Source organism: Trichomycterus rosablanca, chromosome 25 (genome assembly GCF_030014385.1).
Source record: "Trichomycterus rosablanca isolate fTriRos1 chromosome 25, fTriRos1.hap1, whole genome shotgun sequence".
In the NCBI taxonomy this organism is placed as follows: Eukaryota; Metazoa; Chordata; class Actinopteri; order Siluriformes; family Trichomycteridae; genus Trichomycterus; species Trichomycterus rosablanca.
This window is the reverse complement of record NC_086012.1, coordinates 14280205-14300040: the sequence shown is the minus strand read 5'-3', so window position 1 is coordinate 14300040 and position 19836 is coordinate 14280205. Positions and strand designations below refer to the sequence as shown.

Genomic DNA, 19836 nt, shown 5'->3' with positions numbered 1-19836 from the left:
AGCAAAAGAAGCTTTTATTATTACCATCAGCACACCTAGTTAACATTTACTCACTGACTCACTCACTTTCTTAACTGCTTATCCAATTAGGGTCCCGGGGGAGTGGGGAGGGTGGTGCTGGAGCCTATCCCAGCTTTTCAATAAACGCAAGGCGTGTGCCCTGGACGGGGCGCCAGTCCATCGCAGGGCACACACACACATACACACAGCCATTCACCTATAGGACAATTCAGTGTCTCCAATTAACATGACTGCATGTTTTTGGACTGTGGAAGGAAACCGGAGCTCCCGGAGGAAACCCACGCAGACACGAGGAGAACATGCAAACTCCGCAGAAAGGACCCGGACCGCCCCGCCTGGGGATCGAACCCAGGACCTTCTTGCTGTGAGGCGTCGATGCTACCCACCGAGCCACCGTGCCGCCCTAGTTAACATTTATTTGAATGTAATGTCTTAATTATTGCCAGTTATTTGTTTATTCTTAATCTAAATCCACAAAGTCACATAAAAGCTTGAAAATAATGTTAAAAATTATAGAACACTGTAAACCTGCTGTTAAAAAGTTCAGAAATAAAAAAAATAATTTTAGTAGATGTATTAAATAAAAACATGTTCCACATCACACAGGCTTTTGACTTAGTAGTTTACTTTATAATTATTGTCACTGAGATGGGTAAAAAGGGTCATAAATCAAATCTTTAGTTAAGAAGTACTTTAATAAAGTAATATTGTAATAAAGTACATTTATTTTAAGAAGATTAAAAAAACACCAATGTCATAGTCATTGGCACTCCTACACTACACTAAAAAAACAAATGTTATGACCCACATATTTTAATCAAGTTTAATAATTACTTAGTGTTTTTAACATTTTAGACACATAAAACATCTTAAAAAGCAGCACTTTTAATGGCAACAAATTAAAAGGGGGTAACAATAAAACAGCAACAGCAAATACATTTACAGATATATATGAATGCTAAAACTCTTCACATCTTAATGACAGTTTTGCACACTTTGTCTCAGCATCTCATGAGGAAAAACCATCTGGGTTTTTGTTTTCTACAGTTTTGCGGAAGTTCCCACATGCTGAGCAGTTTTCCATGAGCAGGTTTCCATGGAAAAAATTAATCTATAAATCGTTTCTAAATGAATTTATTGTGAGGCATCAGCTTTATTATTTATGTTTGTTTATGCTGTGACATTTTCACGGGATGATACCCTTGTCAAAAGACACAGCCAGAACTCAGCCAGGACTCATAGCTGTTTCTCAGAATTACAGAATTAAGCAACTTTTAAAACTCACACAGAGACTAAAAATACAGAAGTTACAGCTTAGCTTACATGTGCTTCCCCACACCAAACTAGTTGAACCTTGTGTTTATGCTGAAACAGCAAAGGGCCTTCCCCAAACTGTTTCTACAAAGTTTCTACCTGTAAGCAATGGGTGTGGCTGACTAAAATTATTAGGAGGGGCGTTTACAAACCGTTGGGCAATAATTGTGTCCAATATAAAAACACATTACTATTTTGTGTGATCCTCAGACACTGTTGCTGTGAGTAGGAAATTTGGTATGTTCTCTCCAGATCTTTTTTTTTTTTTTTTTTTTTTTTTTTTTTTTTTTTCCCCTCTCAGAGACATGCTAATAAAACATGACCTGAGCTCCAAACTTCCTTTGTCACAGTTCTAACTTCCAGATGTTGTTTTCTTCCCACCTTTCCCGCTGTAACTCGTGGCGTCTGAGACGGAACTAGATTAGCTGGTTCATTTCAGGTGACGTCTGATTGGCCGGCTTTGATTAGAAGGATTATGGGTGCTTAGAGGCGTCTAACCGGGGTCACTGTGGAACAGCCATCTGTAAGACGTGACCTGTACATTACACACACAGACACAGACTGACAGAAATAGGTCAAAGCCATGAGGTAACTGTCTTTGTTTTTCTTTATAATAGTTACATAAATACATAAAATTAACAAAACTTATTTAAGTATGACTTTACTGACCTTATACATAAAATATATAATATTGAATGGTTTTATATTTTTATATTTGAGTTTATTTCTTTTAATTCATGTTGTTGTAGCTTTCAAAAACATTCAGGTTTGTTTTCTCCAAAACATATTGTGTTGTGTTTCAAACAAATCATATAAAATGTAGGTTTTTTTTTATATGTTTTGTATATCTTATATGTGTATATGTTTTTTATGTGCTTAATGATATAGATTATTCATATGACCAGTATGCAAAACAGAGAGAATCACTATACTGTTAGGTGACTAGGCTATGGGGTCTGATACAGACCAACGGAAGAGTAACTGTGGCTTAAATTTTAATACTGGTCCCAAATTTCAGTACATACGTAGAACCCTTGTGTGTAGTCAGCGTGCCCATTCTAACTCTCCCTAAATTCTGTGACCCACCCTGCAACATATAGAAATGAAGGGACCTGCTGGTACTGTCATGGTATCAGATACCACAGGAATCCTACAGATGTTTGTACAGTCCAGTATATTAGAAGGGTGGTGCTGACCACCCAGAATATGGGGTCTGACACAGACCAACGGAGGAGCTACTGTGGCTCAAATTGCAAATAATTGTAATACTGGTGATGAGGTGAATGTGTCCCAACATTCAGTACATTGAACCCTTCTGTGTAGTCAGCAACATATAGAAATTAAGGGACCTGCAGGTAATGTCCTGGTCCCAGATACCACAGGAATCCTACAGATGTTCGTACAGTCTGGCATATTAGGTGGGTGGTCTTAATGTTTTGGCTCATCTGTTTGTGCATATGCTATTACATATTGTGTTTGAGCTCGGCCAGGGCTGTAGAGTTTAATCCTGATTTGTAGGTTTTTGTGGTTTTATAGAGCAATGAAGCACGCTGCGGACACACACGGCTATAACCCATTTATTTATTCATTACTTTCTGCCAGTATTTCCATCCTGATTGATCTCTGCAGTTAGAAGGCATCAGTAATAAATATGAATTACAGTTTATTATCATATTGACCACGGTGTAACGGTCTTGTGGTGGGCATCCATCACTCCGGGACTGGCCCAGAGGGCGTATATTCCCTTCAAACGATGCCATCCTACAGGACACCACTGCACAGCTAGCAGCGAGGCTGCCAAACACATAAAGCTGTGATGTGTTCATCAATGATAATGCCCCAGCTGTAGCCATGCGCATAAACACACTCAGGAACCGGACGGATCTGCTGGGCTGATCTCTCTCCTGACTGTACTCACACATCTGATATTTAATGTTTTGTTAAAGCTTCTGTAGCAGTGTGATGATACATACAGCAGAAAGTCTGACTGGTGAACTGCTTCAGAGATTTAAGTTTGATTCTTGCCTGTTGTTATACTGTTAACTTCAGGTACCTGAGTTTCTTCTCACCTTCGCAAAGACGCGACAATAAATAAACTGGCTGCTTTTAATTCCCATTAGCTGTAAAAGAGATCCTGGCAGTGGTCTCTACTGCGTTGGATCTATAACCACTAAGACCACTTGGCAGATGCTTTTATCCAAAGCGACTTACAGTACTGTGCCAGTATTTTGCCTAAACAATTGAGGGTTAAGGGCCTTGCTCAAGGGCCCAGCAATGGCAACCTGGCAGTGGTGGGGCTTAAACCAGCGACCTGTTGATTACTAGTCCAGTATGTACTAAGCATATATTAACACACTGTCCTATCTTTTTGTGCCCCAGAACCCCCAGTGCCCATTGCTCCTCCCCAGCTGACCGCAGTGGGTGCCACCTATCTGTGGATCCAACTCAATGCCAACTCCATCAACGGAGATGGGCCCATCATCGGGCGTGAAGTGGAGTACCGCACCGTCTCGGGAACCATGTACGACCTGCAGCCTGTGGATAAAGCATCACACAAGATCGGCCACCTGGCACCAGACACCGAGTACGAGATTAGCGTGCTGCTGACACGCCCACTGGAGGGGGGCACAGGGGCACACGGGCCACCACTCAGGGCTCGCACTAAGTGCGCTGGTGAGTAGCTGGATGTTCTGGATGAGGATGTGATGAATGTCGAGTGACTGGGCTACTAGAAGCGAATCAGTATATTTATGGCTATAGTTATGGCTACCACAGATTGGTACACTATTTGGCCAAAAGTATTTGGACACCTGACCAAGAGCTTGTTGGATATCAAATTTCAAAAAACTAATTATATTAAAATAGAGTGACCTTTATGTGACCTTTTCGGCTAACGACTGTCTTCTGAGAAGGCGTCTCACAAGACTTTGATGTATGTCTGTGGGAATTTGTTCCCATTCAATAAGAAGAGCATTTGTATGACTGGGCACTGATGTTGGTCAAGAAAGCCTCATTTCCTTTTTATAATTTATTTATTACACCTGAAGCATTTAGGTAACATCCCCCAGTTTCCCCCCATTTAGGTAACATCCCCCCCTTTATATATTTATTTATGAGTATTTTCTCATTTACTTACTTTAAAGTACGGTTGCAGTTTGGCCTCATCCGTACTTGTTTTTTGTCTCTGGGTATTACTGAAGACGGTTATGAGGTAGGTGCGTGGAGGGGGAACTAGACTAGGGTGGTAATCGGTGGTCTGGCCTCCTGTTGAAGGTCTCTCTGTTTCTCATTTGAGAATCTGATGGGAATGGATTGCGCTCCTCACTTGGCCTTCACTTCAGGGCCCTTCAGCTATCTGTGTGGGCTGGTGTGGGCATGTGTGTGTGTTTATGTGCTGTCATGTGCATGTACAGCTGGAGAATTTTAATATACATACTTCATCTACATGAATGTGATGTACAGTATGATATGTGTGTAATTCATTTAATGTATTTATGTATTTTGGTGTTTGTGTGTGGAGGACAGTTAAACCAAGGCTCTTGGTGTGTGTGTGTGTGTGTGTGTGTGTGTGTCCCTCACTGCCTGAGTGTGATGGATGCTTAAGCCCCACGAGGACTATCTTAGAAAGGGCTCTTGATCTTGTACTCCTCTCTCTATGACTTCAGGCCCTTCCTAAACCGAAACCAGAGGCACTTTCAGCCCTTCTCCATACATCACACCGGGTTCACTGAGCACACCAGAGCTCTTCATTACCTCCGCAGACACGAACCTCTAGCACACCGTTCATTAACTCGTTCCTATTTATCAGCTCCCAGCATGGGGGCTATTATCCCATTACGGGCACAGTTTACCTCTCCTTAATGACTGTTTTGGTCTGCTTAAGTGAAACGTAGAGACAGTGCGCTCTTTAAAGGGTTAATGACTGTGTTATCTGGTTGTAATGTATCGTGGCTATATTAGGGCTCGTCCTGTTTCTCCGGGTACGGCCCTGTATTTCTTTTCTTTCTCTTTCTTGGCCTCTTTTGTTGAATTGTTCACAGAGCGTAATAGAGGGATGATTACAAAGAAATACAAATCAGAGGAGAACAGGGGGTCTGTGCTCTTGAAAGTAAATTGTATTACTTTGTATTCAAGCTCATCTTTTGTGGTCTTTATGGCCTTGTGACTTGCACAAAAGGTGCTTTATCCTGAAGATCTGTCTGATTGTGTTTTGCAGATGGGGTCAGTGGGGTTTTGTGTCTGTCTTTGTCTTTTTCCATATTTTGCTCAGATGTTTGTGGTGTGTCTTTTATAGCTTTCATAACTGACTTCCTGCTGGCATTACCACCCCTTCTAATCAGTGGATTCAACTATTTTACCATTCTTTTCTATCATGAGGCATACAACCAGACATAGTTGGGGACAGTGGTAGCCTTCCAAACAAGCTGGGATATGCGAAGAAAGAATTTCATTGTACTGTACAACTATATATATATATATATATATATATATATATATATATATATATATATATACAGTGTATCACAAAAGTGAGTACACCCCTCACATTTCTGCAGATATTGAAGTATATCTTTTCATGGGACAACACTGACAAAATGACACTTTGACACAATGAAAAGTAGTCTGTGTGCAGCTTATATAACAGTGTAAATTTATTCTTCCCTCAAAATAACTCAATATACAGCCATTAATGTCTAAACCACCGGCAACAAAAGTGAGTACACCCCTTAGTGAAAGTTCCTGAAGTGTCAATATTTTGTGTGGCCACCATTATTTCCCAGAACTGCCTTAACTCTCCTGGGCATGGAGTTTACCAGAGCTTCACAGGTTGCCACTGGAATGCTTTTCCACTCCTCCATGACGACATCACGGAGCTGGCGGATATTCGAGACTTTGCGCTCCTCCACCTTCCGCTTGAGGATGCCCCAAAGATGTTCTATTGGGTTTAGGTCTGGAGACATGCTTGGCCAGTCCATCACCTTTACCCTCAGCCTCTTCAATAAAGCAGTGGTCGTCTTAGAGGCGTGTTTGGGGTCATTATCATGCTGGAACACTGCCCTGCGACCCAGTTTCCGGAGGGAGGGGATCATGCTCTGCTTCAGTATTTCACAGTACATATTGGAGTTCATGTGTCCCTCAATGAAATGTAACTCCCCAACACCTGCTGCACTCATGCAGCCCCAGACCATGGCATTCCCACCACCATGCTTGACTGTAGGCATGACACACTTATCTTTGTACTCCTCACCTGATTGCCGCCACACATGCTTGAGACCGTCTGAACCAAACAAATTGATCTTGGTCTCATCAGACCATAGGACATGGTTCCAGTAATCCATGTCCTTTGTTGACATGTCTTCAGCAAACTGTTTGCGGGCTTTCTTGTGTAGAGACTTCAGAAGAGGCTTCCTTCTGGGGTGACAGCCATGCAGACCAATTTGATGTAGTGTGCGGCGTATGGTCTGAGCACTGACAGGCTGACCCCCCACCTTTTCAATCTCTGCAGCAATGCTGACAGCACTCCTGCGCCTATCTTTCAAAGACAGCAGTTGGATGTGACGCTGAGCACGTGCACTCAGCTTCTTTGGACGACCAACGCGAGGTCTGTTCTGAGTGGACCCTGCTCTTTTAAAACGCTGGATGATCTTGGCCACTGTGCTGCAGCTCAGTTTCAGGGTGTTGGCAATCTTCTTGTAGCCTTGGCCATCTTCATGTAGCGCAACAATTCGTCTTTTAAGATCCTCAGAGAGTTCTTTGCCATGAGGTGCCATGTTGGAACTTTTAGTGACCAGTATGAGAGAGTGTGAGAGCTGTACTACTAAATTGAACACACCTGCTCCCTATGCACACCTGAGACCTAGTAACACTAACAAATCACATGAAATTTTGGAGGGAAAATGACAAGCAGTGCTCAATTTGGACATTTAGGGGTGTAGTCTCTTAGGGGTGTACTCACTTTTGTTGCCGGTGGTTTAGACATTAATGGCTGTATATTGAGTTATTTTGAGGGAAGAATAAATTTACACTGTTATATAAGCTGCACACAGACTACTTTTCATTGTGTCAAAGTGTCATTTTGTCAGTGTTGTCCCATGAAAAGATATACTTAAATATCTGCAGAAATGTGAGGGGTGTACTCACTTTTGTGATACACTGTATATGACAAATAAAGTATATCTTTTTTTTTTCAGCTTGTAGAATGGGATTCAATAAAGAGCTTAGAAACACCCAGCACACCCACTTGGCCAATAAATGCTCTGCTGGGGCTGACCCAGTGTTGTTATTGATGATACTCTAGGAGCAACTACCACACTAAACCAGACACAAGCTTACAGAAAGGGAGAACATACTGTATCTACATATCCAGAGGTTGTACTTATTGCCTCTTGATTGGGTTTCCATAGCTAGGTAGCTTCACACAAGCCTAAGATCACCATGCACAAATCCAGACTTCCAGAGATCTGGTTAAGGATTGGGTGCTGTTATAGCAGCAAAGTTGGGACTGACTGCTAATTTATTACCTTTGAAATGAGATGTTCAACAAGCATGTACAGATGTGATGTCTGGCTGTCCACTTATATTTGTATGAATGTGTTTAAGATCAAGTCTGAACACGTCTTAAATAATAATAGAATTTGTGTTATGGAGGTGTAGCAGGTAGAGTAAGTGTCACTCAGCAATAGGAGGCTCTGTATTATGGGTTCTTTTGTGTGTGTTCAGTCCAGCAATTAAACTATGATGATAATGAGTCATTTCAACTGCTCCCATTAGGGGTTGCCACAGTGAATCATTCGTCCACATATTAGATTTGACACAGTTTTTACACCTGATGCCCTTCCTGATTCATCCTATTTATCCAGGCTTGGGATCTGATCTAAGGGTGCACTGATTGATATGTGTCCCCCTCAGCAGCTGGGTTCATGTAACACCAGGCGCTCAGACACTGCCTTTCTCATCCGCTTGGCTTTTACAATTACACCACACAAGCTCACATAATTAAACCATAATCTTCGTATAAACACAAACACAACACTATAAGCACTGTTGATTAACACACACACACAAGCTAATCTTGCTTATGGTGTTGAGAGTACATTACAGTGAAGTCTAAAACATGCTAGCAGACATCATTACCACAGCTTACTTAGAGAAAGAGTCATTAGTTTAAGTCTTCATTGGATTTTCACAATAAAGTCTTGCTAATGCTAACACTGACATTAAACCCGAGCTTTATAGTCGAGCCGTGTTACTGCCAGACTTGCAGCCAGTTGAGAATCTTCACAGTGAATGAAGATGATTCCATCCATCCTGTAGCAGCAAGTTAAAAGCTCCACTAGTGTTTGTGTAAACTGCTACGTTTTATAAAGCTTTCCAAGCGCTGCTAATGAACTGCTCATCAGCACACTATCTGCACAAGTTGCACATGTAACTGTCCACTATATGTTTACATCATAAGGCCAAAAGTATGTGGACACCCCTCTTAATTATGGTGTTTCAGCCATTCCTGATGATAACAGGTCTAGAAAAATAATTAGAATCACAATAAGGCCCTTTCCAGCATGACTGTACCCCCAGGTTTGGCATGGAGGAGCTCAAGTGGTCTGCAAAGAGCCTTAACTCTGCTTTTTGCCCATTCAACCTCACCATTGGGATGAATTGGAGTGTAGATTGTGAGCCAGGCCTTCTCATCCAACATCAGTTCCCTTTCGATTAAATGGGCATAAATCTAAAGGCTGTCAACGCCGAACTAAACTTTTGCAACGGGACAACAAGCTTATAGTGAAGGTCTGCTTTTAGCTTCATAGTATGTACACTCACTGAGCACTATATTAGGTACACCTGTCTCATATGAACATTCAGTGATTATTTTTTAACCCACATCCACCATACAGATGAACTTTGTGGGTATACAATTAATGACTGTATCTTATCTATGTGTTAATGTGTACACTTTTCTAACCCTGTACCCTATTTATCAATTAAAAGGAATTTTCATAAGAACCCTACTGACATGTTAAGATTAGGATGCATCAATACCATTTTTTCCCAACCGAGTACAAGTACATGTATTTTTGTACTTGCCGATACCGATACCAATACCTATTGGATCAGATATCTGACATGCTAGAAAACTCGATCCGGTCTCCGAGCGCTCGGCGAGCCGGTTGGATCGAGTTGTTGGATAGTTCACGCTTAGCGATCGAGAGCCGAGTTTTGATCGCCGAGCGAACGCCGAGTCGCTCCCGAGCCGGCAAATCTAGCGCCGACCAGTCGTCGAGCGAAAATCAGGGCAAAAATCGTGTAGTGTGAACTACGCATAACACAGCAACGTGCACTAGGTACACGGTATCGGATGTTCAGTATCGGAGCCTCGTTTGCGAGTACGAGTACAAGTTAATGAGCGCGGTATCGGGAAAATACCCGATACCAGTATCGGTACTCATGCATCTCTAGTTAAGATGTTTGGAGGCAGCAGTGTTGTTTGGATTTTTAAATAGTGTTTAAACGTACTGGCGTCTTTATTAGGAACACATCGCCTGTGTGGGTGTACAGTCAGGGACAAGAGCTGTTTTCTTTTATTAGTGGACCATTTCTGATCACAGGACACATATATATTTGTGGTTGGAGCACTACTTCGCATTGCACATGGTAATTTTAGGCTTGGGTGCAGTTGCTCAGCTATTAAAAATGTACAGAACGCTCCTAACAAGGCGATATAGAACTGAGCGCTAGTGTTGCAATCTAAAAAGCCCTTGACCAGACTCAGAGGTCAAAAGTAATGGCAGACCAATTTGAATATATTGATGAGCTCGGTGATGATGGACCTTATTTACAGTCTTGTTCTGCATGATTGACTCGATTGATCACACACAGCAGTACTAATGATCATCTCAATTTAACAGAAATAACAGAATGAAGAGTCAGTTACAGGCTGAATACCAGTATCTTGCACTCTTATAGCCAAAAGCTTTCCTGTTCACAGTCTAACCAGTGGTAGCACAGTGTTTAAGGTACTTGTCTAGTAATTGAAAGGTTGCTGGTTCAATCCTCACCATTGCCATGATGCCACTATTGGGCCCCTGAGCAAAGCTTTTAACATGCAATTGCTTGAGACAGACAGATAAAAAAGCTCCTTGGAGGCATTTGTGCTTGACCGTACAGAAGACATATATGATGTCAGTCTGAAATCCTTCTGAACTTTTCAGCTGGAGGTGTTAAACACGGCTGTACTGGCGTCTTCCCCCATCATGCTCTCATAGAGCCCCAAAATTGGTTAGCGTCATTCTAAAGGGAGACAGGAATGCCATCCATCCTACTCAAACCTGTCATGTTTGCTCTCATTGACTCCTAGCCACAGATATTATAGCAATGGGAGAATTTAACCTGATAAGCTAACATGGTTATGACTCTCATTTTATATGAATAATGGAAGTGTCTCCCTCTTTATTATTATTATTATTATTATTATTATTATTTAATTCTGTCTGTCCTTTTGTTCCATCTCCATCATGTCTGTACGTCCTTCCTTAAGTGTGTGTGTGTGTGTTTGGTCATTTTCTCCTCAGTGATAATAGTATTGTTACCTTGAAGCATGAATAGCCTCGGGCCTGACTGCCCCGGCGGCTACATGCTGCCACGCTGGCTGGCATTGTGCTGATTTCAGCCATGTGACCTCTAGGGTTTAATCATTATTCCAGAGGACACCGAGTGAAGGCTTCTCACTTTTAGTCACTGTGAATTAGCGACCAATCCTGCGTTTCCTTGTCAGAGAACGAAAGCGGGGGGTTATTGAGTTTGGTACCGACGGGCAAGGTTATTGGACTGAAAAGTGAAAAGGGCAGAAAAAAGCAACTGTGACTGTTTTTATCTTTGTAAGCTGGAACAGCCTGTTCTGTTTCTCAAGGACAGTCAAACAACAGCTGTTAAAGTACCAACTTTTTACTTATTTTATTTATTTAGTCTTTTTTTTCTCATTTTGTTTCGTCTCTTTCACTCTTTGGGCCTTTCTACATAGATACACTATAGGACTGTCTGAATTTTTAGATCCCTTAAAATGCTCCAACTGAGGCGCCTTAATTCTGAGCGACAATCTGACTGAATAACGAGGGAGCGTCCGATGCTTCCTTAGCGGTGAAGGCAATCCCAGCATTCAGTGCGGCACAACTTTTCTCACAAATATGCGGAGCAACCAACTGAGTTATTTTCAAATGTAAATAAATTCTTATTTATTTTTAATTTGTATAAAGGTGTACAAGTGTCATTTATTTGCAAATGCTGATATTATATAATATCCAATGAGACGAACGGCATGCTAGCGGGTTGTGCCACCTCAGCCCATTGGTTTGAATGGCCTGAGGCTAACTGTGTTAGCTTAGTAGGCAAAAACTGTAGTGACATAATCGCCGTAAGTAGTGCGTCTAAATAATCTGCCTTATGAGTTCAGTGTCTTATTAGAATCCTCTCTACTGAGACAGCTGCCCAGGTAGGCAGCAAGGCAGCTCACGAGGTTTTCAGACAGACCCACTGTGTCGTCTTTTCTTGTTTTTTTTCTACTGTAGTCTTGGATCAGTTTCTTGTCTTTTGTGCTTGAGCTTGCTCGTCAGGTTTTTTTGGTCCAGGAATGTGCTTTATACAAATGAATTTGACTGAACAGTCGCCCAGCTGTGAGCAGATGTACTACTGCTAAAAAAAAAAACCACTTCACTTTTTTAATAAGCCACACAAGTGTATAAGCACCAGCTATTTTCCATGTTTCACTTCTTTCATCCAGCCTGAATTTTTCTTCATTTGTAACGTGGACCGACTGCGAGCCGACGAGCATCTCGCTAATGATGATGAATTTGCTCTCAGATCATTTTTGACATTTTTTGGGAATTTGTTGTCGTGAAAAGGCAGAGCTTTGACGCTTAGCAGGCTGTCTGAAACATTATCTATCTCTTAATCAGTCACTCATAATCTATGTGCTGTCATCGTCGCCATGCTGGGTTTCCTCACGGTGCGCTGAACGTCTTGAACGTCTTTTACAGCTCAAACCAACTGGGTTTTAAACCTTATACTTAAAGTCCATGCTTTGCTTCGACTTGAGGTTATTAAAGGTCATAAAGGTTGTAGATGTACTACTGTGTTGTAGACTCTGTTTAAGCATTGTGAAATCTGATGCTATTTTAGGACATTTTAACCCAGAAATTAGTACATAGTCATTATGTTACAGTATTGGTATTTTGGGGATTTATTTTTACTGTTCAGTAGGTGAAATTATGTAATCACCTCGGCTTACTGATGTTTTTTTGCTATTAATTAATTTGCTATTAAAAATAGCCATTGTAGGGCGCCCAGGTGAAAGTGGAGGAGTCTCATGTACGAATTCACCGAGACACAGGCGAAAAAACAGGGGAAGAGAGACTGCGCAAGTGTTGGAGAGGGCATGGAGCAGGCGAATATTCCCTTTCGAACGCAATCAGGCTAAACTTAATCAGGAGAAAATGCATAAATAAATAGAAAAAAATAGCCATTTATTCCCAGTTTTATTTTATATCATTTTCTATCAAAATGGGCCTTTTTTCAGTTCAAATATTTTTAGACTATAATTTGTTGTGGTATCAGATTTCTTAATATTTTAATATTCTCTTTGTAGCTAAAATTAAGTAGCAGGACAGCACTAGTAAACAGCAAGTAAACTATATAAATAAACATCTAGTAGAGAGATGGCGGACAGCACTCGCTGAGGGTGCAGCCTCCCATCGGACTCGAGTCTCTCTCACCATTCCAGCTCTCAGCCTAATAGATGTTGTATGTTGCAAACTTTGAGCATCTTTATCCCGGGGAAAAGTAATCTAAAAAGCTCATTTAATTTAATGAGATTCACTTCTTAGCTGCTCAATAGAAACACATTTAAGGGAGGCAAATCAGATGCGCTCCCTGCAGCTCCTAACTCATCTGAGAGAAGGCTCGGTCTTCTTTATCTCATCAGATGCTTGATAGAACACCAGACCCTATTTAATCTCCCGGACTAACACATTATGCTGCTTCAGCCGGTTAGAGGTTAGCAGGGGGGACATATTTCAATAGAGGACCAAGCTAGTTGGGTCTCAGGCACCCTTGTGACCTCAATCAGTTCAGCAAAAGTGGAATGAACAATCGATTCAAACTGGAATGTTACCTGTGCCAGCTAAGAATAAGGGAAGTTATACGGTGAGTTGTGGCTCTGTGTTGAGGGGGTGTTTTGCTTTGAGCTTGTATGGGGATTTGCTCTTATGTTTGGCTCATTTGAACAAGTGTTCAAGGCATACTAATGCATAGGGATGTAACGATACACTCTACCCACGATGCGATTCACGATACTGGGTTCACGATACGATTTTTTTCTAATTTATGACAAAGTTTCCTTTTAATATTTCTCTTAAAAAATAAAATAAAATACTGTATTTGTGCTTATCTTTTATTTTTCTAAATAATGAATGTCCTTTAATTTCTGAGGTAGGTACAAACTGTGCAAAATAATTTTGAATTAAGCCCAGTTTGGCTGAAAAACCCCGAATTTGGCAACCAGGCGTATAGCGCCAGTGACATCAACCAGGCGAGGTGTATAGTGCCAGCGCCCTCTGCTGTTTAAAGTGAATATTGATTCATTTACATGTCAAATCGATTTAAATGGTGGAATTTTTGAATCGGTTATTTACTGTCTTGTGGTGAATCGTTACATCCCTACTAATGCATCACATTCCTGAAAACAATGTGTAGACCTGAACATCTAATCCATATGTGCTGTTATTTCTAAACCGTTTTAAAACTAGTCCATAAAATCAAGCATACAGCCATGTCATCTTTCAAATCAAATATTAAAGAGACTAATGGATGCGCTGACTGTGCCATTGTTTTTTCTGGAGTGTGGCAATGCTGCTTGGCCTGCCTCAGCGATGCTCACCGTGCTATTTTGCACCTGATCGAACTCTGACCCAGGTTGCCGCTTACCTTTATAAATGAGACAATGAGACAAACTGTTTGATATGATGCAGTAGATAGAATTGGAAGGTAGGCGATTGCACTTCATCGCACCTCAGTGTCACCCTTTATAGCTCACAAATCAACAAGCTGCTCCAATGAAAGATTTTACCTAAACCTGCCAATTGTGAGATGAGCCAAACTAAATGAGCCTCTGACTGCTGGCTTGTCAGACATTCAGTTCCATTTACATTTTCGGCATTTAGCAGACGCATTTATCCAAAGCGACTTACAATTGAGGGTTAAGGGCCTTGCTCAAGGGCCCAACAGCAGCAACCTGGCATTGGTGGGGCTTGAACCAGCGACATTCTGATTACTAGTTCAGTACCTTAACCGCTAAACTACAACTGCCAATTTGGGACAGTGGTAGACTAGTGGATAGGGCTTCGGACTATCATTTGGAAGATTGGCGGTTTAAATCCAGGCTCTTGAGCAAGGCCCTTAACCCTGTCTGCTCCAGGGGCGCCGTTCTATAGCTGACCCTGCGTTCTGACCCCAACTTCCAAACAAGCTGGGATATATGGAAAAAGAATTTCACTGTACTGCACTGTACATGTGTATCTGTATATGTGACAAATACAGGCGTTGGAACCCCATTCATAGCTTCCACTTTTTAAAGGTTTTCCACAATATTTTGGGGTGGATCTGTGGAAACTTGTGACCATTTAGTAAAAAGAGCTCTGATTGGACTGGATGTCCTGCCTAGTATTTAACCGTCTAATTGTTCCCAATGGAGTTTAATGTGGTTGAGGTCACACACTTTAAGCCGTGTCTTTACAGACCTTCTTTTTTCTGCACCGTCATGCTGGGACAGGAAATGTCCTTGCACAGAGTGTTGGATTGGAACACCTGTTAGCAATGGGTGTGGCTGAATTCATTTGATTTGAGTCGAATTTATATGGTGTATGTTGGAGCAAGATGCAGTAGGACAGCGTATAGAGTTCATCTCTCTCTCTCTCTCTCTCTCTCTCTCTCTCTCTCATTCTATCGAGCTCATCACTTGCCTGGTTAGGGCTGTTAATCAGGGTGGCTGGCAGCTCTGAGATCAACACATTGTGTTTGCTATATGGCCTGCCCTCTCGCCACCAGCGGCCGAGGGCTGCTCCATTAATCACACAGATAGATAGATAGATAGATAGATAGATAGATATAGAGCGGGAGAGAGGTGAGCTGCCTGCACATCAGCTCAATAAATCGGCCCTGTTATCTGTGCTCGGATGCCGGCGCTCAGTGGGTGCGCGGGCGCGCGTTAGCCTGCATGCGTAATGACCGAATGCCTGTCGCATATCTCGCATCCAGGGTTTTAGCGTTAGCTATCAAATGCTATTAGGAGTATCGCAGCACGCTAAAGGAAACATTTTATATTTATAATGGAGAGATGAATACCATTATAATGCCATTATTCAGATGGAAAATTTCATAGGACAAGATGGCACTCGACTACCGAGTACTACTGTAAAATAACAATCAATAAACAAAGGACACACCATTCCAAAAGCATCTGCTTTAATATGGAATTTCCTGTACCTCTCTTTACAACTATAACAGTCTTTACTCTTCTGGAGTGGCTTAGCACTGAAGTGCATCTGTTTGTGCTCATTCAGTCAAATCAGTCTCACACAAGGCCTGGCTCACAATCGTCATTCCAATCACACCCCACAGTTGTTTAATAGGGTAACGGTCAGGGCTTTTGACTCCTGGAGTTTCTCTACACCGAACTGGTCAAACCATGTCTCCATAGATCTTGCTTTGTGCATAAGGGCATTGTCATGTGTGAACCAGAAAGGGCCTTCCCCAAACTGTTGCCAAAAATATTGAATATGCATGTTCAGAGACACGGCCAATCAAGTCCATGTAGATGCCCAGCCGGTTGATAGCACCACTGAAATTCGAACCTGGATCTCAGTGGTGCTAGTGGTTTCGCATTATAGACTGCTGTGCCAACCAAGCGTCCCACAGAACTCACTCACTCACTCACTCACTGTCTTAACCGCTTATCCAATCAGGTTCGCAGGGAGGTGCTGGAGCCTATCCCAGCTTTTCAATGGGCGCAAGGCACACAGTAACACCCTGGACGGGGCACCAGTCCATCGCAGGGCAGACACACACACACACACACACACATTCACCTACAGGGCAATTCAGTGTCTCCAATTAACCTGACAACATGTTTTTGGACTGTGGAAGGAAACCGGAGCTCCCGGAGGAAACCCACGCAGACACGGGGAGAACATGCAAACTCTACATAGAAAGGACCCGGACCGCCCCGCCTGGGGATCGAACCCAGGACCCTCTTGCTGTGAGGCAACAGTGCTACCCACCGAGCCACCGTGCCCACAGAACTTAAATAATAAAAAAAAAGTGGAATGTCACTGTGCCTGTTTCAAGCAGAAGGGGAAATATGATTGCCTTCTTACTATTAAAGTGCACACCTTTTTGTTTATGCTGACAACTAAGCCGACACAATGACATCTTTGGTCTATGAAATGGGAAAAAAATAGGGAAAATAGTGCATTTAATGGCTTTAGCATCACATGTTTTTTTCAAAATGACTTTCCCTTTAATTAATTCTACTTATTTTTTGAGAATATTACTGTCCTTTCTCTATAAATATTTCTCTCTTACATACTTTCTCTCTCTCTCTCTCTCTCTCTCTCTCTCTTACACACACACACACACACACACAGAGAGATCGGCTACAATTCAAATCTACTGTGTAAATAATGACCGAGAATGGAGAGATAAGTATCAGCGCTAGTCCTCCAGCTGGCACTTAAAGAAAATCTCAGCCTCTCGTCCCCGTTCTCACGCTGCATCCCAATCACTCGCTCTCTCTTTGTTTGCCTCTCTCTGTCTACCCCTAAATGACAGAAGAGTAAGCCAGTAACTTGTATCCTTTCACAAGCACCACTCCACACAGGAGAAACGGACCGAACGCGCTCGCTAATTCCCACATTAGCATAAAACCGGACCGACGAGGAAGAAGTCAAGCAGTAGAAGATCACAAATTCTGCAATTGATTTAGCTTTTTCTTTTTTTACGACCCAGTCGTTGAACTGTGCGCTCGGCACTGCACGGTTTAGCATTACGCCTGCTTTAAACACATCTAACCAAGCTCATTAGCTAATTGCTAAGCCTTTTATGAGTAGAAGGAAAGAACCTGGAAAGCAGTCACAACTCACGTATTCTGTACGCTGTTTAGCCGACATTAAAAAATAGGATGGTCGATTAGTCATGTTTTCTCAAGTGCTTTTAAACTAATGGTTCATTCAGAAATGACATTTACACCATTTTTCACTTAATACCAATCACAATTAAGTCATGCACTGACTGTATGACCAACACAAAATTGTACACCAGTGGGCCAAAGCATTAGAACCACACATGAGACCACTGAGACATGGGGTCTGTCCGCATTTTACAAACAGACCCACGGACACAAAACGTGTGAAAGACTTCTGCATTATCAAGTACATAACCAGCAGATTCCATAACCTCTGTATGTTGTTAGGTGGATTATCATTGTAGAAAACCGGATTATTTGGACCAATCAACGCTCTTGCATTGCTCTGCTGTCCAGTGCTGACGCCTGTGGGCTCATTTTAGGTGCGTTTAACATGGGTTCTTTGACTGGTCTGCTCTATGGACCATGGTAGCTCAGTGGTTAAGATGCTGGACTAGTAATCAGAAGGTTGCCAGTTCAAGCCCCACTACTGCCAAGTTGCCACTGAGTGACACATTCAACTCATTGACAGTATTTAATAGATCTAAATGAGCCACAGGAGCCAATGACCATGTCCTCTGGCATCAATGAGTCTTGGTTGCCCAACAACCTGTTGGATTTTTGTTGCTCATCCATCCCACTGCCTGTGGGAATTTACCACAGCTGGCTGTTATCTGCCTCTTAAGGTTTTGGAGATCCTTCTACGTAGTCATCTTGGCCATAATGATTTGTCCCCTTGGCCAAGTTACTCTGGTCTCTGCTGTATTTAACACGTGAACTATGAGTAACTACCATCAGCTCAACATGTAATACATCCCTGATCATGACATGCACATTTTGGTGGATGGTCCTAATATTTTGGCTCATCAATATATGTTTAATTTAAGGCACCTAATAAATTCAAGGAAAATGTGCATTATTTCATGGACCCTGTTTATTAAAAATCACAGACTGTGCCACATTTCACGGCAGTCATTAAATTACACTCATAAATTGAATGATGGAATAAATACTCATCCATGTTTTGACAACCCACGGTCCCCCATACCCCCTTCCAGCGTACTCAGAATTGGTTAGGAAGTAGTTACCCGAGTCGTGTTTTTAGCTGCTTTACACTTCGACATCTTGGACCGATTGCTAACTGAATTGCCGTAGGCTTGCTAGGACCACCTCATAGTGCAGATTAACCAGTAAACGTGAGACACATACATGCTATGCAGATAAAAATGTTAAATCGCTAAACACAAACCTTAAAGTTTCACAGAATTTCACAGCAAATTGCATATTACACAGGAAACTGCATGTGGCGATTTCTACGACTGTAAATTGGGTAGGACCTTAACTATTAGCAATGGGTGAGCCTGAAATCGCTAATACTCAAATGCATCAAGACTCTCGGTTGCTCATATGCAGAGTAAAACTATTTTAAGGTTTGCGTTTCCCACATTTCTAGTCCCAATCTCTCGAGGATCACTCGCTTCAGGCCTCAGTCTGTACACACTAGCCCAGTTCAGTCACTTATCGATGGCGCTAAATGTCACAATGGCTTCAGAGCCTCTTAATTCCCTCCTTAGCAGTCCTGCGCCCGAGTGCTCTCCATTATCCACACACAGACTCCGGTCCTCTGCTAGGTAATCGCCATGACTCTCCTCCACTGTAAAGATAGGTCAGGACCCACATGTACAAAACCGCCAGACACAAGATCATCTGTTAGAGCTCATATCAGTGACAAGATCTTTCTCCACGGGAACGAACTGTGGGAGATACAGAGTGTGAGGGAGCTAACAGATGGCTGTAAAGTGAACACATCCATTATGGTGAAGCAGGCATTGATTGTGTGAGGGGCCGGAGCGAACAGACTGAACAATGAAGGAAGGTGTCACGTCAGAGGGGGCGAGTGAGGACTTCTGCAGATCCAGGTAATAGACAGAGGATGAGAACGGAGCACAGGCTGCTTAGAGTCGGGTACGGGAGTTTCTTCTAGCAATCAGGAATGAGACGGACCACCAGATCTACACCGATCAGCCATAACATTAAAACCACCTCCTTGTTTCTACACACACTGTCCATTTTATCAGCTCCACTTACCATATAGGAGCACTTTGTAGTTCTACAATTACTGACTGTAGTCCATCTCTTTCTCTACATGCTTTCTTAGCCCCCTTTCATGCTGTTCTTCAATGGTCAGGACCACCACAGAGTAGGTATCAGGACTGTGATGGAGCAGTGACACTGACATGGTGGTGGTGTGTTAGTGTGTGTTGTGCTGGTATGAG

The 19836-nt window shown here is 42.3% G+C and overlaps 1 protein-coding gene across 5 annotated transcripts in view; it reads left to right on the top strand.

Annotated features, from left to right (window-relative positions):
• The window catches only part of LOC134302352 (receptor-type tyrosine-protein phosphatase mu-like), a 207439-nt gene that overhangs the window by 98211 nt on the left and 89392 nt on the right, over positions 1-19836 (top strand). For all 5 annotated transcript variants that reach the window (XR_010007520.1, XM_062987428.1, XM_062987427.1 and 2 more), the window contains exon 7: positions 3715-4008. Coding sequence is in view for 4 of the 5 variants with exons in the window: in XM_062987428.1 (XP_062843498.1) it covers positions 3715-4008 (294 nt within the window). In the remaining variant the exon portion in view is untranslated. The remainder of the gene's footprint in view (positions 1-3714; positions 4009-19836) is intronic.